Source organism: Parasteatoda tepidariorum, chromosome 2 (genome assembly GCF_982258835.1).
Source record: "Parasteatoda tepidariorum strain Cologne lab strain chromosome 2, Ptep-v5.0, whole genome shotgun sequence".
Classification (NCBI taxonomy): domain Eukaryota; kingdom Metazoa; phylum Arthropoda; class Arachnida; order Araneae; family Theridiidae; genus Parasteatoda; species Parasteatoda tepidariorum.
Window position 1 is genome coordinate 41,318,869 of NC_141756.1, and position 27,827 is coordinate 41,346,695.

Below are 27,827 nucleotides of genomic sequence, written 5' to 3' on the forward strand. Positions count from 1 at the left end.
TTAATAAATAATTGTTATACTAAAAAAGTTTTCCATAAAGGTTTCGCAATTAGAATTATCATATATCCTAAGGCTTAAATAACTTTTATCAATTTCCAAAATATATATTATTTCTATTAATTTCCTATAAAATAAATATTATGCTTTTATTTTCTTGTTTTTCCCGATAATTTAACATGTCTTTTGTAAGCTGTAAAGTTTGACTTACATACTAAGTTGTGAGAATTGAGTTATGTAAATATTTTCTTTTATAGTTAAGTGTTTTAATTACCGGAAAGTAAGAAAAAAAAACTACTCAGAGAATATTTCTAATTTCCAATAACAAGCACTTTATATTTATATGTCTTTAAATTAAGTCAAAACAAAAGATTTACTTTACAAACAGTAATTAAACAATAACATGCAATTCTAGCACTGCTCTTTTGCATCGTATAATTAATTTCGTTCTTATTCGATGAGTTTTAATCAATCTAGTGGATTTTTTTATGCTTGAAAGTTTCATCCGATCCTGTAATTCAAGCAAAATGTAGAAAAATTAATTTTTTCCTAATTACTTCAACGTTGCTTTTGAGTCTTTTTGTTTCAGCTAATAAGAAACTAATTTCCTTTATTAAAAACCAACTTCAATTCAATATCTAATTTTACCTTCCCATTTAAAAAGTCCCATTAGCTTATTAACTGGGGAATTTTATAAAAATTATTATCTTGGTGCTTCTTTTTAGTATTAATGATTGAATTCTTTGCTTTTTAATATAAATTAATAAAAGTAATATTAAAAAAAGGCCAGGTTAAAGCCCCCAAGCAAATCTAAAGGCTTGCAATGAGTATTGATTAAGATAATGACTTTTCATTGTTCCATGATGTTATAATGTTTAATTACATTAAATTTTTAAGGCAGTATGATAGGTAAAAGAAATTGAAGAAAAATTCATCATATTTACCATCTAATGAGATACACATTTTTAGGTCTGCTTTAATAATTTTTCGGAAACAATAAAATGATTTTTATTTAATGGATTGATGGAAAAGTATTTTATAGCATGTTAAGAGGTTTGTGGCCTAGGCGCTGGGAATTTCAGGCAAATATTTTACTTTTACCTTTCTTCATTTTTTTTTCGTAACAGTTTTTAGTGAGACAATATCATTCAAAAGCAGTAAAAATTTAGAAAAGGGGTGAAATGTCATATTACTAGATAAGGAGGAATAGCGCTTAATGAGTTTAAAAATTATCTATGTTTTTATACAATGAAATAAAGCGGTTAGTGATTTTTGGTGATTTTGGTTAGTGATCCAAATTCGTTTTTTCTACTCTTTTAAGCCAACTTAAGATACTTCTTAATTCTTTTATATCGCAAATTGCTTGAATGACGATGTATAAAAGGAAACAGTAGTAAGTGGGAACTAGACAGCAAGGTGAAGATGTTGTTTGATATCGTGGGAAGGCTTCAGTTACCGTTTTAAATTCAACATCGCTTTTTCCAATGCTGCATGAAGGATTATCAATTACCAAAATAATTCTAATCTAAATAATTCTATGTCTTAACTTCAACTCCCTAGTAAACTTTGGGGACTATCCTCAATAGAGTTATATATACCAAAGAACGGCAGTTTCATTCTGTGGTAGGTTACCATCATTGAAACCTGGCATAATATTGTTGCTACTGTCCTCCAGGTTGTAAATGAAAAGCAGCATCACATATTTCAAATCACAGATAAATACTGCGGGTAGTTTGGCTATAATCACAAGTGACTCTATTTCCATGGTGGAACACTTTCTTCACTAATTTTTTACCTATCAGAATTTTTTCCTGTTCACATGGAGCAGGAATCGAGGAGTTTGGATGTAGTCGTACTCAATATACATGTACGCTTCACATCAGTTTATACGTTTTCTTTTGTGCGTTCAACTATGGCACAGCATCACGGTGGTTATAATTAAGAGGTATGTTTAAGATGAAATGTTTAAGATGAAATAAATAAGTTATTGCTTCATAAGAGAACTAAAATGGTCAAAACAGCAGATTTTTTCAAATTTTGAAGGTATTGTAGCTAATTTTTTTTTGCAAAATATGCTTTACTTCTCAGGACTACGAACTTCTGAATACTGCTACATTTAAATTATTTTGTAATCGGTGTTTACGTTAAGGATATTCATTTTAGCTTTAGCTCTTAAACTAGTAATAATGCCTTTCCTCATCCATCACGAAAATCTATTAAAAGAGCAGCTTTTATTATAATGGGTTGAATGTTATTGAATATTTATTTACATTTAACTACTATTTAGTAAAAGCTTTATATTCTAATGAAATAACTTCGAGAGAATTACTTTAAGAAAAGCCGTCTAAATTTAAAGATAAAAAGTTCTGATTATCAACATTATTAGAAAATGGTGTGAACTGGCTATCGTAGCCTTAATAATGATTACAAGAGCCAGTTAGTATTGTTGCATACAGATATATCTTATCATATTTAATCATATTTTGATCATATTGTTAATAATAAAATGTGTGTGAGGCACTTGTGAAGAGGCATAAATATAAGATCAATTTCAATTACCTAAAATGGTTGAAATTCCAATATGTATAAAAATGATACCGGAAAGTTATCAAATACCTTACATGGGATATAATTACATTTATTATTGAACATATGAACATTTTATTATTAACGATGAAACAGTTATTTCCCAATATTGTACTTTGCATTTATATACTTCAATATTTTATACAATTTCCCCCCAGAAAAAGTTTTTTAATGTGAAAAGTATATTTTATTCTAAGGATTTAAAAAAATATTCGATCCTTGCAATGATGGATTACAGCATCTTTTTGAATTCACCTTATAGCAATTTTTTTAAACGCAACTTATAAATGCACCCTTTACTTAGCAGAGAAGAATAATTGCCTTGGTGCGAACCTGAGACGTTAGCTACACATTTTGCAATTTTCCTGGCACTGCACTCATATAATAGTTTTTTGTTCGAAGCGGAAATGAATATTTTATAACTTGTCATTTAAAGCAGTTTTTTTACCCCATGCAAAAGCTTTTGCTCCAGTCCAGGAGTAGAATGGATAGAATGGATATTAATAGATCTTACAAATAGCTCTTAGGGTTTAATAATTCGTATATATGAAAGTAACATAATCAAAAAAATTAATTTTAAGGGGTTTTAGTCATATCTTCATGTTTTATGTGTCTATTTATAACGACGTACGAATAAAATATAATTCAAACATTTCATCGCACAAAATTTTATTTTATTTGATAATCTGTTTTGTTTCTTTAATATTTATTTTATAATTTACTTAATTGCAACAACACACTCATTATTGTGCTATATGTTTGAATTTTAAATATTAATTTTAAAAATTTAATTTAAATTCATATAACTTCTTAAAACTTTTATAACTTTTAAAAATTATATAAAAAAATTTTATTGTAAGTTTTCTTTAAAATTGTAAGGAGTATATAAGTTCAGAGGAATTAAGATATTTTTTACAACATTGATATAAATAGATAAAACTTGTAATTCAAAATTTTCTAACAATAATTTAAATGTTACTCTGCAATACTGCAATAAAGTTAATTTTGAAATAATTTTTAATAATATTGCTATGTTTTTATACATATTACACCACTTTTTTACTAAATTATACACTTTAAAAATATATATACATTTAAAATTCTATTTGTAAATAAATATAACATCTAAGTAGTGAAATTATATTAATCTTAACGTGATTTAACTCAACATTAAACTGGGTCACAGTATAAATCATTAATGATATGTAGAAAACAGGCATAGTAAAATGAGAGTTAAAACTGTTTTTGGCATTGCATTGAAAGAAAAGATTTGATATGACAAATTGAAAATTAATTAATTCTCATTCTTTAACATATTATATTAACCGACTTTTTAGAAAGCAATGGTAAGCCCAAACACTAACAAGCCATTATTATTTCTCATAAGAAACTAACTCACCATGCAATAACTAGATCTCTTCATAGAATTTCCTTTGGAATGTAAAGACACATTTTCTAAAATATGAAAAATAAAATTTTAAAATAACATTAAGTGACTTTTAAAATTGTTGAATTATGGTAAATTAAGAAGAAATAAAAAATTTAATAACTTACTTAAAAATATGTTTAGGAATTATAATTCTATCCTTAATTGAAAGCAAAAGTATTGTTAAGATCTCAATTTAACATATTTAAAGTCTATTTTTTGTATATAAAATTAATTTAAATATATTTGTTTTTAATAATTTAATGCTAAAAACTTAATATTATCTCTCAAATAATAAATTTTGTCGTCAATTTCAGTAACTAAAGATAAATTTCAAAACAGAAAATTACTTACATTTACTAAAGCAATTTTAAAACGATTTGATTTAATATTCTAGAATCTAGTAAAATATCTCAATTATGAAAAATAAAGTTTTATCAACGATATAGAGAAAAAAAACTGCAATATGATATTAAATGTTGATGGTTATAGCGAAATTGCGAATACAAAATGGATTTGCTTTTTACGCAAGCATAAGTCACGTTGAAAAACAAATTCATACTTCAAAAAAGCATTATTATGTAAAATTATATTTGTTACTCTTGAGTTAACTTCATTTTTAATTTGTGTATAACACGCTCATTTGGAAATACATAATTTCTGTTAAATTGAAGATTTAATTAGGAAATTAATAGAGCGTATAAATTTTTTTATTATATATCAATAAAGTTTGAGGGTAAAAAAATTTAAATGTTAACGTTTATCTATATTACTACTTAATAAAAATCAATTTTTATTTCATTAATGACACATGAATCATCATACCAAAATTTAACATAAATTAAGAAAATAATTGCTCACGTTACATTAATGTTAGTATAATAACGTTATAGGTTTTTAAATAAGTTTTTTTCCCTTTACAGTAAAATTTCAATCTGCCAAACATGAAAAGGGGCACTAATTTTTACTTCACAGAATTTACTTCCAAAATAATCGATCACAATGTTTAAATGCAGGTGCCTATGTCAAAGCCATTTGATTCATTTTCGTTATTAGAATTGATTTATTTTATTATGAAGTAATTTATACGTTTCAAACTTAATAAAGTGCGAGTTCTGGAGTTTACCAAGCAAAAAGCAGAGTTCGGAACTTAAAAAAAACAATATTGAACAGCATGAAATAAATTTTTTTTCCTAGAATTGATTATATTTATTAAATAAATATATTTAGTCATTAGACTCTCAATTTAATTAACTATACAAAATGTATGTTTTCATGAGAAAGTACTTTGTTTCATAGTAGATTGAGTCAATACATTTTCTGCTTGAATAACTATTTCTGTTCACCCCATTTCTGCGCAATAATTGACGCATAGCTGACTTGATACAAATCGAATTTAGCACGAGCGACTGGATGTCTTTATTGGAATAATTCAATTTAACACAATTTTTTTGAGCAGATTTTTATTTTTCGTTTGAGTGGTTTTATTAAAAAGACAATTAAGTGCTACATCCGTCTGGTCTTAGATTGATTCTTCTAAGACACGAAGCTAAGTAAATTATTTTCTTGTCATAACTTACCTCATTAGGAATAATTGACATATTTTCGTTTCACTTAAAAAATTAATAGAAAGAAAATAGAAGAAAACTCGTTCCCTTTTTAAGAAAACTATTAGGAAACGGTAGTTCAAGCTTTTCAATTTTCATTCATTTGTAGGTAGAAATGTAGAGATTTAATATTTTTATTAAGATTAATAAATATAAAAGAGAAAGGCGTCGATATCTATATAAATGAAATAGAATGTTTATATGTATGTACCATATACAAATCCATAATTATTTACCTATCCGCACCAAATTAGTTGTACATACGTTTGACGACACGGCGGACTTAACTGTTTACTTTAAAGCTTCCTTCGATCATAAGATCATGTACTAACTACATCTTAAAGAAACTGTCTACTTTAAAACTTTCTTCGACCACAAGATCATGCACTACATCTCAAAGAAACTATCTGATTTAAAGCTTCCTTACATCACAAGTTCATGTACTACATCTCAAAGAAACTGTCTACTTTAAAACTTCCTTACATCGCAAGTTGATTTACTACATCTCAAATAAACTGTCTACTTTAAAACTTCCTTACATCACAAGATCATGTACTACATCTCAAAGAAACTGCCTACTTTGAAACTTCTTTACATCACAAGTTAATTTACTACATCTCAAATAAACTGTCTACTTTAAAACTTTAACTACGCTAAAGTTTTAAGGCAGTCAGTAAAGACAGTAAACAGTAAAGTAGACACTTTAAAGAAGTAGTTACGAATATATTTTAGACTATAACGAGTTCGAAAACATTAGCCGGTTAAACTTATATAAAGTATTTTAATAAAGTTTTCCACTAAAACCTTTGGTTACAAAAAATTATTCATTCTACAAACTAAACAATATGTTGTCTACGGAATACTTAATCAGAGAAATAAGGAGTTCTATTTATTTTAGTGCCATTTCTCGGAACAATTCAACTATATAAAACAATTATTTATTACAAAAAACGTAAAAAATTAACGTTTTTATTACAAGTATTAAAAAATCTTCAAATTCCAAGGAGCTTTTTTTATAAATGATCTAAAAAGAAGCGGAATAGAATTTTTTTACTCAGTCATTTGTAAGACGCATAAAACACATTAATTTAATAAAAATTTATTCCAAAATTTCAAAATTTACCTACAATCTACAATCATGTACTTTGTTATACATTATAAATTACCTTGTTTTGATGAAAGGGTTATTCACGAGTGCTTTAAGGTAGGTAAGTAGCATGTACAGTTGGGATAAAATTATTTTTACTGTCAAAACCTTTCTTAGTCTAAAACGCAAGAGCAGCATGATACTCTTATTTAAATTACAAACAAAAACAAGAAATAAAAAACTGTGGTCATTGATCACATATTGAACAATTCGTTGATAACACAAATTATGCATTTATAAGCTTTATTAATTTATAAACTAATTCACTGGTTCCCCGTTCCCATCGATTCCCCTATTCACCAGTTCGTCCCTTTTAAAATATATGCCAATGCACTGATTCTCTTATGCATTTACTTTATCACTATTTTACTGATTCAACCAATCATAATTTATTTAGTTCCTAATTAAGGAATGCGCTTCTTTCTTTTCTCCTTCTTTCTTTTCACACTTGTTATATCAACAATCATATGTAATCCTTTAGAGACGAAAATCTATAAAAAGAATTTCAAATTGAAAGCGAACTATCTTCGAACTAACCGTTTATTTAATTTAAACACACACATGCTACAAAGTCTACTAAAAAATATAACCTCGTATTCATACCATTAAATAACAAACTTTCATCGGAGTATCAAAAAGTGCTAAACCATTCATACTTTTAAATACTAAGAAATTTCAAAATTAAATTCAAATTACAGAAGTCCAATCCACCGTATACTAAGCATTAAAAAGAAATCAAAAAACTCAATGTCAATTATGGTTTTTATATTCATATTTATGTGGTTAAAGATTTCATACTATATATAGGATATTTTTGATATAAGCAATTTTTAAATAATAAACAGTTTAAAATCAAAATCAAATTCCTTTTCTACTTAAAATAACTCATTAAATTTCACACAAAAAGGTAAATAGAAAATAACAACACTCTCGTAAAGGAAACCTTCCCAATCGATTAAAACCGATTTTATTTTTCAAATATGTACTACTCTCTTTTATTTAAAATAACATTTTGAAGGAGGCATTCAATTTTTCCAATATCTATTTCGAAGAAGATTGCATCATTTTTTATATTTCGAGATATTAACTATTCTCTACAACCAATTATGAAGCGCATTTTATTATAATAACTAAAATTCAACGTTATTATTATTTTTATATATATTTTTATATTTTATTATATTTTATTATTTTTTTTTTTATTTTATTATTTTTATATTTTTTTTATTTTTATATTTATAATTTTTTTTTTTTTAATATAGATTATAGTTATTTTTTAAGAAGAAAAAAAAAACCTCTGCTACCTCAAAAGAATCAGTGGCGCGATCCAAGGAAATAATCAGCTCCTTGAAATCTAAGCCAAAGTTTTTTTTTTTTCACTCATCGTTCGTGAAAAGTAGAAACTGACTTGATGAGTTTATTTGGTGAGAAAATCTATTAAGAGGGTTTTTGAAAGCACGGGAAGGAAAGGTGGATAACTTTTCCATGGTCCAATGATCTTTTCTTGATGGTAGGAAAGTATGAGGATGTCGTAAGTTTACGGATTTCATACTGATAGCATTTTCTGCTGAGTGGAAAGAAAATTTATAATATCCTTAGTCAACAAGAAAGTCCGAAAGGATTTAAGCCGATGGTTCTTTGTTTCAAAATGTTTTTTTTTGATAACAATGTATTGTTAGATAAAAATTATTTGCTTGATACTTTTTTAATGTCTATAATGTTGAGATTAAAATTTGTAAAAGTAACAGTTAATTGCAATTCAAAACTTATTTTTTTAATTAAGAAAACTAAAGATTATGCTTTTGATATATATATATATATATATATATATATATATATATATATATATATATATATATATATATATAAAGAAAAGAGAAAAAACGAAGAAAATTAAGAAAAATAATAAGTTTTGTTTACTTCGCATAAGCTGCACGTATATAGAACTCAAAAATTAAGTTTAGAGTATAGAGAAAACATGGAAAATAATATAATAAAGATTAATGAAAAGAGAAGAAGAAAATTATTAAAATAGAATATTTTAAAAAATGATTAATAAAATTTTCATTAAAAAAATATTAAAAATATGGAAAACAAATTAATGAAAATATATATTCTCGTCATCAGCTCACACTATTATATCCACAAAAAGGAGTGATTTCTAATATTATATTCGATCGAATAGCCCTCCCAAAGTGTGGTACGCACACTCCCAGGGGTAAGGGAGCAGTTTAGTGGGGGTGCGCATTCTTATGCGAAATATCTTGCAACAAATGAAAATTTCAAAAACTTTTATTTAAAAACAAAGCTAGCCGGGAAAATTTACGATTACGTAATTTTCTACTGACTATTTTTTGCAGAGTTGACAGTTAATAATTAGTGGTGTCAACAGCCAGTTGTGATTTCTAACCTTTGAGCAGTAAAAAATGCATTGAATTTTTTATTAGGGGTACACAGCGTTACGAAAAATTTAGAAAAGGTACACAAAAACGTAAGTTTGGGAAACACTGGAGCCAAATATATCAATACAATAGTGTGAGGAGAACCAAACAATATATATATATATATATATATATATATATATATATATATATATATATATATATATATATATATATATATATATATATATATATATATATATATATATATATATATATATATATATATATATATATATATATATATATATATATATATATATACATATACATATATATATATATATATATACATATATATATATATATATATATATATATATACACATATATATATACATATATATATATATATATATATATATATACATATATATATATATATATCAGTTCAAAATGAAGAATAAAACAAAGAAAAATTATAGACATATGAGAAAAAAAAAGGGGGGGAAATAATAAGTAAAAAAATAACAAACAACAGTTTATTCAAAAAAAAAAAAAAAAGAATGAAAGGTTAATTAAGAAACCGGAAAAAAAGATATAATCTTTTCTTCAGCCCACACGATTATATCCTCAAAACAGAGTGCTTTCTGATATTGTATCAATAAAGCTAAAGCAAAATATATTAATACAATAGTGTGAGGAGCACTCAAAAAAATTTTTATAAAAATAACAACAAATAAAATAGATCACAAAAAGTAAAAATAAGTAAAAATAACATGTAAAAACAGATAATAAAATAAAAGAAAAAGAAAAAACATTAAAAAGGGGGAATTATAAAGCGAGTAGCAAAATCAGATCAACTTACATGGACGGATATTTTTCAAGAATGAATTAAAAATGTTTTTGCAGAAAGATTGCCAGATTACAAAATATGAAACTTATTGTCTTGCTTAACTTTCTTCGTGTTTTCTTGTATTTATTTATTTATTATATATATATATATATATATATATATATATATATATATATATATATATATATATATATATATATATATATATATATATATATATATATATATATATATATATATATATATATATATATATATATATATAAACTGTAACGTATTCATTTCACTCTAAAATTTATTATTAAACTAAAGAGACAGTAATAGAAACTATTTAAAACTGGTCCCCATCAATCTGAAGCTAAATGAGCTTCAAGCAACCACCAGGGCCAACCCTCGCTCTTGCATAGTGACAACTCTATGCTTTAACCACTATGTCATCGCTGCCTATTCATTTGATTCTGCTGAACACAATATTCATAAAAAATCTCGGACCATTTTGGTTTCAAAACAAAAAGGTATCTAAAAATTAAATAATATTTACATTTAAAAGAAACATTTTGTAAATGTACCAATTTTCATCATACTTTATGTAAGTCGAAATTAATAGCATGTCTAAAAAAGGGCATTTTGACTATGCAGGTTTTGTACAAAGATGGAATGAGTTTCATAATACTAAATTTTTAACGAACTCTGCAGCATTTTAATTCTTCCATACAACCTGGTCAGGGATTTCTAAATAAACTACTTGAAAACTAGTAGGAAATTATCGAGATTTCAATGGTTGTTATTGTCAATTTAATAAACAGCTACTACCTGTATTCTTGTTAAAGAGAATAAAAGATATTATTAATTGTGAACTGATTGCAGCATTTAAAAGACAAAATTTTGTAAAGGACACTGGAGAGGATGATGAGTATAAATTAAATAAAATGTTTTCATCTTTAGAGTTCTAAGATAGAGTCGATTTGGCTTCCAGTGAATATTTTGTAATTTTCTTTGTTGTGTTTAACGAAATGCAAGCTGAAATTCTTTTCTAAGAATCTTCCTATAAAAGTGCCTTTCTTGATTTTCCCTGCTTAGTTATTTGTTTAAATAGTATTTGTTACTTGTTGAATAAATCTTATTAACTTGCTCGTTAAGATCTTATTTGTTGCTTTTCGTTTAAATCTCATCTGTTTCTTGCTTGTTTAAGTCTTATTTGCCACTTGTTTCAATCTTATTTCTTGTTTGTTTGTTTAAATCTTATTTCTTGTTTGTTTGTTTAAATCCTTTTTCATTATTTGTTTAAATCTCATTTGCTTCTTTTTGTTTGAGCCGTGTTTGTTATCTAATTGTTTAAATCTTATTTTTTACTTGTTGGTTTAAATCTCTTTTTTTTCGTTATTTCTTGTTTAAATCTTATTTGTGGCACATTGTTTAAATCTTATTTGTCATTTGTTGTTAAAATCTTATTATAGACTCGGGGGACGAAAAACTTTCAGGAAAACATTCTAGACATAGTCTGTACCCATCGATTAAACAATGACACACAGTATTTTTTGAAGAGCAAAACAATTCAAGAAGTTTAGGTGTAAGCGTCATACGTCATGTATTATTTCATGTTTTGATTGGCAAAAAAGATTAGCAGTTGAGATAAAAACAGTTACAATTCATTACTGAAATAATTCGTTTAAAATGTAATTTTTTTTCGCAAAATATTTTGCGTTAATTTAGTGCATGTAATATTCATAAATTACGGTTTTCTTTTATCCTTATTCAGAAAGCATGTTTGTCTTTTGGAATATCAAAACATGTTATAAACTTAAGTGGTATCGTGAAATTTGTTTTGACTTGTTGGAGAAGTCGATGATTACTATTAGTTCGATGTAGTGGAAGGAAAGGCAATATTATGAGAACATTTATCCTGAAGATAACAATTAACACTAGTTGAAAAAGGATGATGGTTAATTGTAGATAATTATTATCATTTGTCTAACTATTCTTATATTCAAAGTGAAGACAAGCAATTAGATATTAAACATCAGAAACTGATTAAATGAAAAATCAAATTATGATAAATAATAAAACACTGTTTTATTTCCGAAACACATGGAGCTCTTAAGAAATTCTAATTCTTAAGAAATTCTTAAGAATTAAGGAATTCTTATTTCTGTATACATATGAAGAATTAAATATTTAAAAAAAATGAAAAAGGTCCGGAATGTGTAACTGCAAGGCTAAGCCCCAGAACACACCTCCGTCCACCCAGAAATTAAAAATGCAAGTGTCATGTGCACGTTTAAACAGTTTTCTCCAAGGAAATTTAAGGACTCCGTGTATTGGCTATTAATTATTTTTATCTATTGCCAAAGCCTTTTTTATCAGCTTTACGCATTCAAATGTGTTGATGGAAAAGAAAGTGTGAGAAATAATACAGAAATTTAACGAATTCCAAACATTAGCGCTAAACATGTAACGCTTTACAAATTCTATGCAAATGTGTTAAGCAGAGAGAATCTCTAAAACTAAAATTTTACTTTGCACTTTATTCAAAGTTGTGGTATTAAAACATTACCAAGGATATTAATGATTTTTTCGATGATAAAAGGATTAAATAAGATAATAATTTAGTTTTTAAATGTTAGAAAATGTGATATGCATATTTTAGCATGAGTAGTGGAACTTTAAGTATTGCATAGGAAATTCAAAACTTTATTTATTTATTTACTTTTGATAAAAGTAATATTAACGCAATTTTTAACATTTAAATCTCAATAGATATCGTAATTTTTTGAATATTATTAATAATGTAAATTTTTTAAATTTTTCTCTTTCCTTCCTTTTTGCAGTAGCACTTCTATAAAAACACCACTCAAAAACAATGCAATTCATTCCTTAATGTCTTTATACAAAGTTATTTTCTCAAAATCAGAGAAAAAGTTGGCTTATTGTTCAATTATAACTCATTCTTTTAGGAACTATTTACTCTGCCTTTCTCAGTTATTAAAGGTGGGAGATTGTGCCATAATACAAAAAAGAACAGATAATTCTTTTCCATTTCTTGTTTTAACCACTTGGGAATTTATCTTAAATCTTTGCGAACATAACTCCTTTCTTGAAGAAAACTATCTGTTTTTTATAACTGAGATAAGTGAGTACCTCTTTAGAACATTAATAAGAAGTATTCTTTACCGTGTTTGTTCCTATTTCTTTTTTACTTTTAAGTTGTCTAAGTTTTATATAAGATCCTAAGATACCTGAACAACTTATTGGTTTTAAAAAATATTGTGTCTATATGTAATGTTTGTTAGTTGTAAGATAAGAAAACATTTTAATGCATTTTGCTTATTTTTTCTTAAATTATAATAAGGATTAAATATATCTGAAACAAAACAAAGCGGCATTCATTTTATTTTCATATTATTTTCATTTTATTATATTCATTTTATTTTCAGTTTTATAAAAACTTATTGAAAAATATTCAATTTATATAGGATTAATTTTTTATTATCTTTATACATTGCGGGGGACTGGCTTAAATTAATGTTGCAAACGGGATGTGCTAAGTTTTACTAAGATAAAATTCTGATACACCATTGAGAGGATTATAAAAATGGCCATATGCATAGTGCATATTTTTAATTCTCAAAATATAAAAATTGAAGTCATTTTTTAAAATAAGATTTACTTTAATTAGATTTTATTTTTATTAAAAACAAATTAGAGAACAATACAACTACATTTTGGAATGGCATTTTAAACCAACAAAAATTAAGTGAACTATTGCTCTCATGTCATTGCGCTTGCAACGAAAAATTCTCTTAAAGTAGGATTTATGAGAGAAATATTAACCAATAAATCATACCTCTTTTTCATTTGCTCTTTTTTAAGAAATTTCAAAAATAAATAAAATGCTTGCTAAAAATTATTAAAGTTTCAAGAATAACTTACTTTTTACAGCAAAGAGAAAAACTTAATTTCAATGTAAAGCTTTTCATCATTAGTCAAGAATTCAAATTATAGATAAATACCAGGAGAAAATTCAAGTATTATAGTTTAAAAGTTTTTTTCATTAAAAAAATATTTTGTTGCAGAATGAACGGATTTAAATTCTGTGGTTTCTTTCCCCTATCATGCACTGATAGAAATTGTTTGGAGAAAATAGTTAAATAACAATTTATTTCATCGTTATTTTATCATATTTAAACAAAACAGTCAAATAGCCATAAAAAAGATGGTATTCAAACCATTAACTGTGATGTTGCTGTTGACGTATGCCTGTTTAGGCAGGGGGGTGCGATTGTTCTTATTTTTCCAGTGACGCCATCTATGGCCAAGAATTCGGCTTCCGCCACACCATACGTCACATCCGTTTATAGGGCCGACCCATTATTAGATCCATTCATTTATCGTCATATCGTAATTTTGACCTGAATCAGAGAACGATCGATCTCCAATCCAGTACCCCCCAGAGGTAATGATTTGTTATGGGAACATGGAGGACTTTTGCGACTCGACAGACTTAACCTGCATCAGTCACTTTACTACACTGGAAGTCTTCGGCCGACGGGGTTCGAACCCACGAACTCTCAGACATGAGCCCAGCGCCCTAACGACCAGGCTATCCCGGCCAAACTGACTGTGATAAAAACCATTTATTAACTTCCACATGACACGGTTAAGCAACCAGAATTTTGCCAGAATCAACTAGGCCCGCGGAATGAATATACTTAATTCCTATCAGTTTTTTTGAAGTCATTATGGTTTAGATGGATGATTTTTCAATCTCGTTACCGACTTGCATTCGAGTGTCAGCGGTGACTCCACAATATTTCCTCTATTTTCTTCAGCACATGAAGAGTTTCCAGAGTAATGCACTCTCCAATTTGTGACCCTTAACTATAATAATACGATACTCTCTTTCACGAATAGAGGGCAACAACATGAGACTGCTCAACAATAAAAAAGTCTAGTATTACCCATCTCTTACGATGGGTGAAACAACCAGATAAACTAATTAAACCATATCACACTATTCGTTTGATAAAACGCCACTCAAGAAAACCCTAACTATAATGCCCATTAACTGACGAAGCACTTAGCTCTAAAGTCCAGTTAAATTTCTTTTTCACAGTTTCGAAACCATGCCAGTTGTAAATGGTAAAAAAAAGCATAAATACAAAACAATATGGTACCATACTTGTTGTAAACTGTTTAAAAACCGTAAAGGTAAGAAATATTCTTTACCACAAACTTTACTGTTAATTGGATGAACAGATTGCTTCCGGTTATTTTACCGTAATTTTGGAATAAATATTCTAACAGTGTGTTTTCTTTCGCATTTCGAAATTTTTAAAAATAAATAAATTGATTTCTTAAGAGTAATTAATTACTTAACGTGGAATAGGGAGAAACTACTAAAATTATTCCTCACTAACCATCATAAATATTTTTTTACAGTTACAATGTATTTCCTGCCTTAGTTGATTCAATGTCAAACTATTCCTCTTATTATTAGTCAGGAGTTCAAAAGATCAATAACTATTGTGAAAAAATACGACAATTATAATTTAAAAGATATTTTTTTTAAATATACATTTTGTTACAGAATGGACATCGAGGTTTAATTTTCATGGTTTCTCCTTCATATCGATAGTACTTTTTCAAAATATCTGGAGAATGTTACCCCTAATGTGAGTTTGTCCTGTTAAACTATTCAGTTTGTTCGCTATTCCAACTTTTGTTTGATCATTTCTAAGTAATTATTCCTTTTTAAGATCAGAATCTTAAAGGTTGAATTAAAATTAAGATAAAATATTTATAAAGATATAGTTGGCAATAAATATGTAAATATTTTTATCGAAGAATTTAATAGCTCTGACATAAATATTGTAAGGTTGCGAAGTTCAACATTTAAAATGTTCTTCCTTACCTAAGAAAATTGTTTTGTGTTTAAAGCAGTTCCTCTATTTTGCAAAGGGAAAAAATTAGTAAAGAAATGTTATTAAATAAATAAAATATTAAGCTTCAATAACAAAATCCTTCCCGTTAACAAGGACATAGAGGAATTTTTATTACATAAACCAATTTACTTTTATATTAAAAAATGGATTAATATCCCTTTTATGGAAAAACAAACTATTATTTTTAATTAATTTCCTAGTAAATACTTTAAATTTTCTATAATATCTCGTTTATTGCATTTTTCTCAATTTTCACTAAATGTCTTTAATTTATCAACTTATATATAAATTTTTTCAATCTAGACTCATTAGCAGTTGCAAAATAATTATTTAACAACTGTCATTTAAATGCAGATAAACATATTTAAGGATCTACATTTTCGATCTTAATTTTCCTGATGAAAACGAAGATGTATTAAAATTTCTTGCAAAAATGATCAAATTAAATTTCACGCAAATATGTTTTTAAAATAAAGAACTTGACGAATTTATTTTAATACTTACTCAATTAAGTTATAAAAAGAATTTATTTTAATTAAATATTTTGTCTAATGTTTCACTTCAATTTTTAAGTATTAAAAAGAGTCGATATGGTTTTATCTTTATTTCAATGTTCCATTCAAAAATTTCATAATTTTGAAAAAAATATTAATAACATCAATACTTTATAATGAGGCCGGGATAGCCTGGTCGGTAGGGTACTGGGCCCATATCCAAGAGGTCGTGGGTTCGATCCTCGCCGGCCGAAGATTCCCCGTGTAGTAAATGGTGACTGATGCACGTTAAATCTGTCGAGTCTCAAAGTCCACCATGTTCCCACAACAAATCAATACCTCTGGGTACTGATCCAGGAGTTTCCTTGTCTTCTGGATTGGTTCAAAATTACAAGGCTACGGAGTTGAACGTAAGTAGTCGTAAACCCATGAAATTGGGTCGGCTGTTCAACGACGGTTATAAAATAAAATACTTTATAATGGTCTTAAAGTTAATATTTAAGTCTGTACTGTTAAATTTTTAATTTTTGTTTTAATAACGCCAAATTATACCGACTTAGAACAATAAAATCAAAATTTAGTAAATTCTTCAATGATAAAAAAAGATATCAATCGAAGAATTTCGAATCGAAGAACTGATTTCGTTAGTAAATTAATCGTTAACATTAATTAGTTAACGTATAGGAAGTGAAGCTTCTCGAAATGCAAAAAAATACAACTAAATTAAGTCAAGTATGTTAGTTTGTATGTATGATAGTTCGAAGAGTTATTCAAAATTATTCAGAATGTACAGTAAGCAAAGAAATAAACAGATCGCCCTGAATAAAATTTGATTTAATGATCCGATCTTAACGTACGAGGACTCAATCTTAATGGTTCGAGGGGGTGACCTCAAAAATGCTAATTAAATAGTGCAGACGATATTTTAAGTTACAAAATCAGACACAAAACGTACTTTCTCTGAATAAACATACCTTTTTTTATCAACAGACTGGTTTTTTTTACCCTTAAAATAAAGGGGGTAGCCACTATCTGGGAAATATGGTCCCAATAGTTTCATCAGCAAAGCTGTCCAAAGTTTGGACACCATAATGTTAATTTTACTTATTGCGTATTTCACCATATCCCGAGAATTTTAAAAGCGAATTGAAAACGTTTTACACATAATTATAAAAATTCTTTTATCCACGGATAATTCTATGCAAGAAATAACTTTTAATAAATGCTTATTATTTTTTAACTATTTTATTTAATATTAGTCGAATTTTAAATTAAAGGTATAAATTTTTTTTACATTATTTTAAAGAATATAATTTTACATGGCAAAATACAAAGTTTGAATGAAATTGGTTGAATAGTTCCTGAGAAATCGAATTTTTAAAATACATTTTTTTGAAATTTAATTTCTCAGGAACTATTCGACCGATTTTTGTATTTTGTATTTTGCCATGTAAAATTATTTTCTTTAAAATGCTGTAAAGAATTATACTACTTACAATTCAAAATTATTTCGACTAATATTAAATGAAATATCAAGAAATGGTAAATACTTACTGAAAATTACTTTTTGCATGGAATTAACTGTGGATAAATAAATTTTATAATTGTGTGAAAAGATTTTTCAATTCACTTAAGATGTTTTCGAGTTACAGAGAAAAACGCAAAAAGTAAAATTAGCATTAAGGCTTCCAAACTTTAAAGCGCTTTCCTGGAGAAACTGTTGGGACCATACTTCTCAGGATGCGACTACCTCCTATATTTTGAGTGCACAGAAATCTGAATCCGTTGAAAATAAGGGTATGTTTATTCGGCGAAAGTACGTTTTTGTGTTTGGTTTCGTAACTTAAAATATCGTCTGCACTAATTAATTAGCATATTTGAGGTCATCCCTTTGAATCATTAGGAATGAGTCCTAAAGCGTAAAAATCCGATGAATAGATCAAAAGTTATTCAGGGTAGTCCGTTTTTTATTTTGTGCTCTGTACAATGTTTAATCTCTTTTGTTGATTGTATATGAGATAAATTATTTTTCATAGCTTAATTTATTTATCAAAAAATAAAATTCAAAAAATTTATCAGGAACATTTCTAAGCACTTGGTAAGTATTTTCTATTCTTTGTTTTTAATATTTAGGAAGAAGATCAACACAAGAATTTTTAAATACGTCTGAATTGTAAGGTAAAGAATAAGAAAAATGGAAATTTACAGAATTATATAACATAATTTGGTCCAGTATAATTATTCTGAGTTTAACCAGAAACGCGTTTGTATAGTTAAGGTACTAAAATGTCACTGTGAAGGACAGAGGTTCTATTCCCAGTGGCAGTTCAAAGCCCACCCAGATTTAGTATGATGTGTGATTAATGTATATGTTACAATTCATAAAAAATTTTCAACGCCTACATTCTGCATCAGTATTATTTAACAAACAAATTTTCTTTCAGTTCAAAAAATATTTCGCTTCCAACTTCGAATTTAAAATTGTGTCAAGATAAAGAACTGTCATTTTACGTAACACTCTGAAAAACAAACTAAATAAAAGTTCGACGTACCACCAGTACATTCCTTTTGTGATTCTTAATGGACTAAGAATTTCCACAAAAGACTAAAGTTGTCAGAAATAGAAATCACACAAAACAAAGAACAGAGAAAACTTTTCAAACTTATGAGGAAGAATGTAACGTATTTTACCATTCGAGAAAATATTTAACTTGAAATGTGAAATAATAATCTCAGTAAGCAAATATTTGGACAACTATTTAGTCTTTAAACTTCAAAAACTGATAGAATTTAAGGAAATGGAATTATTTTAAGTTTTTTTGAAAATATGTAAGAATATCATGTTCCATATCTTGGATTTATAAAATAAAATTCATTGCGGTTTTATCTAATTAAAAAAAAACAGGTTTTAATTTCAAGTATGTCAGTGAAAAGCGAAATAATTTTTACTTTTTCTAAATAATGTTAAAGTTTAAAACAATAAGATAAATTTTTTCTGGATCTTAAATTTACTATATCAGTCATCGTTTTGACATATTTTTAATTAGATCACTATTTATATCTAACTCATTCCATACATCATAAATAGAATTCAATATTGCGCTATTTTTGAGAGTGATTCCCAATCATTTTAAATTGAATTTAAATAAATGGAATTCGGTAACAAGTTCAAAACATTTTTTTTTAAATTTTGCTTAAACCTGTTTTTGAAACCTTTCATGAGTGGGAGCTTTCTATAGGTTAACAGCTGCTGTTATAACACTTCAGTATACCATACATCTTAATATATATATTTGTATATTTTAGACTTTTTAGAATCAATATAGAATTAGTTTTTTTATTTGCAGAAATTCCACCCATAGCATAACAGAGCCTCCTGTAAAACGACGACTCCCAGCATCAACTTTTTTTAGCCAGTAGTGACTAAAACCGTAAAGTCTCTCTGATTTGAAACGTTTTTAATCAGATGAAACTTTACCCATTAATATTTTCTTGCCTCTTTTTAAGGGTGCCGGTACATTTTAATGGATTTTGCGAAAGATGCATCCAAAGTGATAGTATCTTATACCGTAATTTAATTTGGAATTTTTTACAGAGTACTGACAATTTCAGAATGAAGTTACAAAAGTGATATAATTGAATAATAGTAATTGATGTAATTGAATAATAATAATGGATATAATTGAGTCAGGATGTAATTGAAATATAGATTTGGAAAGATAGAAATTTGTTTCCTGGTTGTTTCATTGAGGAGTTGCAATCAAATAGAAAACTTCTATTAGAGCATGAAACCATGAATTTCTGGAGCTCAAACTCATGAATTTTGAGCAATTTTACAACTTTAAAAGAGCGACTAAAGGAAAATAAAGAAAGATAGAGAAATAGACAAGAACCTGCCCTTGCAGTCCTATCGGGATTTAAAATCAAAAATCGATTTTTATCACTAGTATATGTCTCAAATAAGCTGACCTGCTAGAAAATCATATAATTTCTTCTCATTTTCAAATGAAAAAAATGTTATATTGTAGAATAGATTCAAAGCTAAGTTTGTTAACTTTAACAATGCATCAAACTCTATAATCGATGGCACTCCTGGTCTTGAACCCCGCTACATTTTTACAAGTAACGTAGGAGCTATTTTCTCGAGACATGAGTCTCGCGTTTGTTTGACCTTTCCCACTGAGATATTTAAATTAAATATATGAGATAATTAATATTTAAGTATAATAAAAATCTTTTTTTTATCATGGGAATTACGATCAGATGTAAAACTTATAATCTTTGTCCCAACGTCAACTGAACATTTTTCAAGAGTCATTTCTCTTTTCCTTTAGGCAGAGTTCGAATATTAAAGGCAGTTAATTGAGTCAATTCTTTAAGCATTTATGAATTGTTTGTAAGAATAAAAAAATTTTTTTTATTGTTTTAAAGTTCCAAGTTGAACTTAATACGATGAAATGCATACGATGAAAATAATAATAATTAATACGATGAAAAGCACTCCACGTGCCCTGCGTCACGTAGTACTTAAATTGTAAGTTCATGTTAAAGCGCGAGAAATTTGCAACATTTAAAATTCTATGAACAATAATTTGAGTTTATATACCTTTTTTCGTGCGAACGTTACAAGTAGTATCATTTTAGTTTCTATTCTTAAAAACTGAAAAAGGGCGAATCATTTATTGCAGTTCATCGGTGTTTCTATTTTCATCAAAACATCTTACTCTAGGTTTTATTATGAAATATTTATGGTGATTCCCCGTGCAAATTGGAAATGATTTTTTAAGTCATTTATTCTTTTATTACTGGACATTTGATATTTTTGGAAAAGATTCTTCTGTATGTTCTAGCTCCTTTAATACACCAAAAGTTATCAAACGTCTAATATAAATTCCTTTCCTACATAAGTTTCACTTTGACGTAATACTATTTTACTCTCTGCATATCTATTTTTCTCTATATATGATGGTTTCTATATATGTATCTCTATATATGTATGGGACAAATAATCTTATATTAAAATAAAATCATAGATTTATTGAAAATCATGTATTTATTAAAAATCAGTTTTTCTCATGAAGTACCAGGAGTTTATAATGGAGAAATCATTTATTTTCTTTTTCAAAATAGTGAAACTTTCATAATAATAATATACTTAAACGTTTATTTATAGATTTATGTATTGTCTTAATATTAACTAATAATTCTATTTTAGCATATAGCAGTCCCTGATGGCATGTTGTAGGCAGTTTCTATGGGTCGGTGCTTTTCTGCCCTTGCTATTCCTCACTGTTTTTGCCCTCTTAAGTCCATCCGGAGCTACCAATAATGGTGAGTTTATTTTTATTTGAAATAATTCAGTGAATTAATTATTACTAGTAATTAAGTTAAATTTATATCAAAATAAAAATATTGTCACAAGAATTTACGTTATTTTTGTATTATGAACTATAAATTTATTTTTAATACCAAAAATCATTAATTTCAGTATTTGTTAGATGTTTTAGTACATAAAATTATTGGTAGTATAGTATGTATAAAATTTATATGCAGAAAAAAATCTGCAAACAAATAGTATATATATTAGATTTAGAAATTAAATATATTACAGCAGATGCTAAGTTTACCTTTTGCATATATGAGTAAATGAAATTAGCATTTCTCTAGTAATAGAATAATTATAGTAAGTATAGAAATAGTACTTAAAAAACAATAGAAATTAGATAATAAGTATTTTTATAATAAACTAGCTAAATACGCATTTTTCTTAAGGGATTAATAAAGTGAGAAAATTAATCATTAATAAACAGCACTACGAAGTCATGCACAAATATGAAAGACCTATACCGACACAGTTAATGAAGCTGAAATATTTTTTTTATTATTATAAAAATTATTCAAATTTTTACATGTTTCATAAGAAACATTTTAATAAAAATACACTGACATTCATCGAAGTTTTCACTTTATGTTAATTTAACAAACATGTTTGTATTAGTGTCCTAATTACCTGACTTATTCTTAGTTAAGTGATTAATAAATAATATATCAATTTCTAAGATTTAAAATATTTCTGATAAATGGCTATACTTTATATTATATTATTATTATTATTATATTATTATTATTATTATTAATTCAAAAGATTTCCTAAGTATTCAACAGTATTAAAATAAGTTAAGTGTCTTTATCCTAATTAAATTAACAAAATAAATATTTTTAAATTAATTAATTAATGGATTGACTAATGATAAGTCTTAGATTTATTTTTAGGACTTGAAAATTATATTCCCTCCAGTGTTGAAAAAAAAATTAAGCTTAACAAATCAAGATCTATATTCAGAACTAAATATTATCTAATCTTGAGAAATAACATTGTAATTTTTAAAGGGAAAAAAAACTTACTCACATTTGTATAGTGATTAATAGTTAAAAAGGATAGCATCATTTAATTACCCTGAACTAACCCTGAAGTTAAAGCATCTAAAAAATGCAGTGTTAATTATTTCCGTCATAAAAATGCCTCGCTTAATCGCTTAAACATAAAAAAAGCACTAAGAAAAAGCTCTAATGAATAAACGAAGTGATCTTAGGTTTTTACTTAGACAGTAATGTTTTAATTACGTAAATGCGATAATGTTTTAAGGAAGCTATCTTTGTTTTCCGAATTAGAAAAAGAAAACTTAAGATTGAATGTTTATTCTGCAAGCTAGAAAAAAAAATAATTTCGGAGCTTGTGACCTATAAAGTGCACCAGCTATATTTTTCTTGACGGAATTTAATAATAAAAGGAGACTGTGTCATTCATATGCAAGTTGGCATCCTCTGGAGTTTTAATACCCAAGTGAAGGTTCTTGGAATATGGATTACACGATAAATCCTTATTGTTTGTGCTATCACAGTGTTATTTGCAAATCGAGCATTTATTATCAAACAGCAAATAATAAATAATTATGGAAATAATTGACGCTCTTGCCATCTTATTTTGCAAGTAATATACATCAAAAATAAAATTATTAAGTAATAAAATAATATCTTTTAATAATTCAAACATATAAACATTAAATCATTTTTTTTTTTACTTTACTATGATCAGTAAATTTAAAAGAATTATTAAATTAAAAATATGAATATTTTTTCCACGCCTGATTCAGCAATTATATTATTTCATTACATTCTGTTTTTTGAATGAAATAAATTTGATGAATAAGTTCAAATAATTATTCAATTTACAAATCATACAAAAAATGTATTATTTACAAATCAAAATTTAATTTGGAGGATTTACATCTTTAACTCTCAAATTATGGTTACATTTGTTTATTCAGAAGATTAATTGGAAGTTTGGGTTGCGTAATGCCTTACTCTTTTAGACACATCTCTAAAATAACTGTTCTGGGTAGAATTTATTTGTATAATTTCGATAAATTATACAAATAATTTTTTAACTGTATAATAACTGTATAATTTTTTTGAATGAAATAAATTTGATGAATAAGTTCAAATAATTATTCAATTTACAAATCATACAAAAAATGTATTATTTACAAATCAAAATTTAATTTGGAGGATTTACATCTTTAACTCTCAAATTATGGTTACATTTGCTTATTCAGAAGATTAATTGGAAGTTTGGGTTGCGTAATGCCTTACTCTTTTAGACACATCTCTAAAATAACTGTTCTGGGTAGAATTTATTTGTATAATTTTGATAAACTCGGTTATTTGATGATAATTTCATTAAAAAGTTATCTTAAATAACTATTAGGTATTTCATAGACTTTTGCTTAATAAGGATAAAAAAAAATTTGTGTTGTAAGGTAATGCCATTTACATTGTTTTAAAAAACCTAATTTCAAATTTTAAAAAAATTTCGTAAAATGAATAATTTAAAAAATTCCTGAGCAAAAATAAAATTTGAAAATACAATTTTGTTTTTAATAAACAAATTGTAACTCTCAGGCAATATATACTCCTTTTTTTAAGATTTGACTTTTGTTGTTTAAAATGCTATAGTTTTGGAGGAAATATTTTTTCCTGATTTAAAGCAATTTATCTTAAATTTCGAAATTGTTTTGAGCATTAAATATCCTAAAATGAGTAACGCTTGTTATAATTTGTCATTGAATTGATATATCATGATGTGATCACTAAAATGAGTGAAGCATTTCCTGATTAACGAAAGGTTTAATTTTGTTCGGTTAAAAGGATTCTAATGAATTTATTGAATTTTCGAATATAAAGCATTATCTAGTGATGGTATTAAAAATTAATCTTAAAGCATTATCTTCGATTTCTTTCTATTACAAGCACTGTTTTATAATGCTTTTAAATACACTGAAAAAAACTCTGTTAATTTTACCTAAAAAAAACTATCAGCCGGGGTGCCAATATAAAATTGTTTATTTCACAGGAAAACTCTGCCATTTAAACTTATTTTTACCAGCAATTGATATTTTAACAAAAACCTCTGTTATTTTAACAAATAAAACTCTATAAAATAATTATGTTGGCATTATTGTCAATGCAAGTCGAAAACAGAATTTGTTTGATCAGTCGAAACCGGGATTCGATACCGTATGCATTCATCGCGTGTCCAGCACTCTGTCCCCTAATCCTAACTCTAATGCTTGATTGTGAAGAATTATTTTAAACTGTCTTTGTCTTAAAAGTATTATTTGTTGAAATCACGTTTAAGTGTAACAACGTTTTAAACTACATTGTCCACCCTTATAAAAATGTATGGCGATTTAACTTATAGAAAAATTATATCTAAATACAGATAATAATGAGGTAGAGCATCAATCGCAATTTTATGTATACCTTATTCAAAACCACTAAATAACTGCTGAAAAGTAAGACTAAGTATAGAAAGTAATTGTAAAAGGATTTGAAAACAGATAAAGTTGCCTTACGGTAAGCAAAACGGGATAGCGAAAACTACAATTTAAACTGATTGTTTTAATCTATTTATGATTAGGGACAAAAACAGAGAAAACGTTTTTGTGAAACACTGTTTAAACCATTAAATAAATATACGGAGAAAATTAGTAAAAATAAAAAAAACACGAGAATTTTTATTGCGAGAGGGTGACGATGAAAAAACAAAAAAGATCATTTTAATCAGTTTTTTTCTGTAGAATTTACAGTCATTCTTTTACAGTGTATATCTCTATTTGTCAAATATATTTTTAACCTTGTAAAATGACAGATGATTGATAAAATTCAGCCATATTGGGCATATTTTTAGCGAATGTTTTATACACAACAATATTAATCTAAATTAAAATACAAATAATTAAAATACAACAATATTAATCAGATTAAAATACAAATTATGAAAATATTTCATCGTCAGTTAATTCATTTTATCTAAATCCTTTATATACAGTTTTTTGAGTAATTATTTGACTACATGTGAATAGTTAATTTACAAATAAAATTAAAAATAGATAAAATGTCCTTATAACTAGTTATAGTTTTCACAAAAATTAAGTCCATCACATCTTCATATTTCTTAATTAAGCTTTATTTTTCTTTCAGGTTTCACTTTAAATGTCACTTATTTAACAATTATATCAACTTGAAAAAAAAATTTCTTAGACAAGTTAAAATAATTTATAATAAATTGTTAAAATAGAAAATATGTTTGCATTAATTATTAATATTTAAGAAGCTAATAAATCTGACGCAACTTTCAGGAGATCCGTCCAAGAGGTTTGTTGTTTTAGAAGAACCTACCTTGAAGATGTTTAAATAAAAAGTAGTTGAATATTCAATCTTCGTACGGGGTAAAAAAAAAGTCAAGAATTTATAAATCAATATTAATCAACGTTGCGCAATCATGCACTGAACTGAAAGCCATACACCAATACGAGGAAATCAGTTTAAATAATTCCAATTTATTCTTATTATTATCTCTGGCATTTTCCGTTAAAATGAAAAGCAAATTAATTAATTATTAAGCAAAACACGTTTTTATAAATTCAACTAATCAAAATAAAGTTTAACTGTATTCAGTATTCAACACCAAAAATGATGTTATTGATTATTGGTAGCAATGAAAAAATTTACCTGATGAAATTACTCTTCGGCAAATAACTTAATTTTTTTTTCAATTTCCGTGGATTTTTCATTATAAAAACAGTTATATATATTTCTCTCACATGGCGAAAAAGTCCTTATTTATTTTTTGTATTGACAACAATGAACTGAATATCAATCGAGGGAGCAGTCACAAGCAATGTACATGTTAAAAAAATTTCTCAAAATGACAACAAAAAACTGAAACAAACTGAGCTGAAAGTTGGAAAACATGAAAGTTTAACAGGGAGCAGTCCATATCAACCAACACAAAGCATTGGGTTTTATTCATCTAGTGAGTTTATGCTAAATGTGTTGTGAGTTTATCTAAGAATAAAGAATATGTTATGCCTAAAAACACTAAAATTTATAACTTCGCACAAATAAAAACGCATTTTATATTAATTGAAATAAATGTTTATAAGTCAAGGGGCTCATGGAATATATATGCTGCATATTTTAGAACATATTTTAATTCACATATATTGAAAACAGTGTCCGAAAACAGTTCTGTTTATTTACAAAGCTACACTGAAACTTAGACGAATCCGATGAGCGAAGAACGAATTAGTTCAAACTGCGAATCAATTCGAATAGAACTACGAATGTAGTTCCGGGTGTTAGTGAGATCAAGAAACCCATGTTGATATAGCATGACACATACGTCGAGAGAATTACTAGAATTCTTCTTATCTGAAACAGAACTGTTATCACATCAAGAAAATGTTCTTCAACTATTTAAAAAATCTAATAATTTGCCGAAGAAAATACTCATTTAATTAAAAACGAAAAAATAACCACTTTTTTTTATAGGGACATGTTTGCGTTCAAATAAATAAGTTCCAGAGTTACTGGGATTTAAAAAACACGTTTCAAAAGCATAGTTATAAAGAAAATAATCACATAATTTCAGATAGTTTTCAAATTATTATTTCGGTGGTTCAGTTCCTCGTTCATTTTTTTCACTTGGTGACGTTCAGTTTTCTTGAGTTTACATGATATAAAAAATCAAAAATAAACAATTATTGAAAAAAAAACTTTGCTTAATTTTTAACTAAACAGTTAACATTACTGATAATAATAAAAACTAAATAATCTGAAGTTAAGTTCGTAATAATGCCTAGTGCTAAATATATATTTTCTTCTCAAACGTCCCTCGCAAACGAATAAATTAAAAATTTACATGCCATTTTGTTACTGTAAATTTTTCCGAGGTGACTTTCTTATCATGTTGAAAAAAACTTTGCCCAAATTTTTTGAAATTCTGCCATTTCTGCTTAGATATATACAATTGTAATTTTAATAGTG

General features: G+C 26.5%; 1 protein-coding gene across 4 annotated transcripts in view; it reads left to right on the forward strand.

Annotated features, from left to right (window-relative positions):
- Positions 1-27,827, forward strand: part of LOC107436192 (uncharacterized) — a 124,142-nt gene that overhangs the window by 72,713 nt on the left and 23,602 nt on the right. For 2 of the 4 annotated variants that reach the window (XR_015431355.1, XM_087157243.1), the window contains exons 1-2: positions 8,154-8,294; positions 21,652-21,767. Coding sequence is in view for 2 of the 4 variants with exons in the window: in XM_087157243.1 (XP_087013369.1) it covers positions 21,668-21,767 (100 nt within the window). In the remaining 2 variants the exon portion in view is untranslated. Of the gene's footprint in view, positions 1-8,153; positions 8,295-21,651; positions 21,768-27,827 lie in introns of those variants that run through there. The other 2 variants (XM_016047796.4, XM_087157242.1) reach the window with 1 other exon arrangement.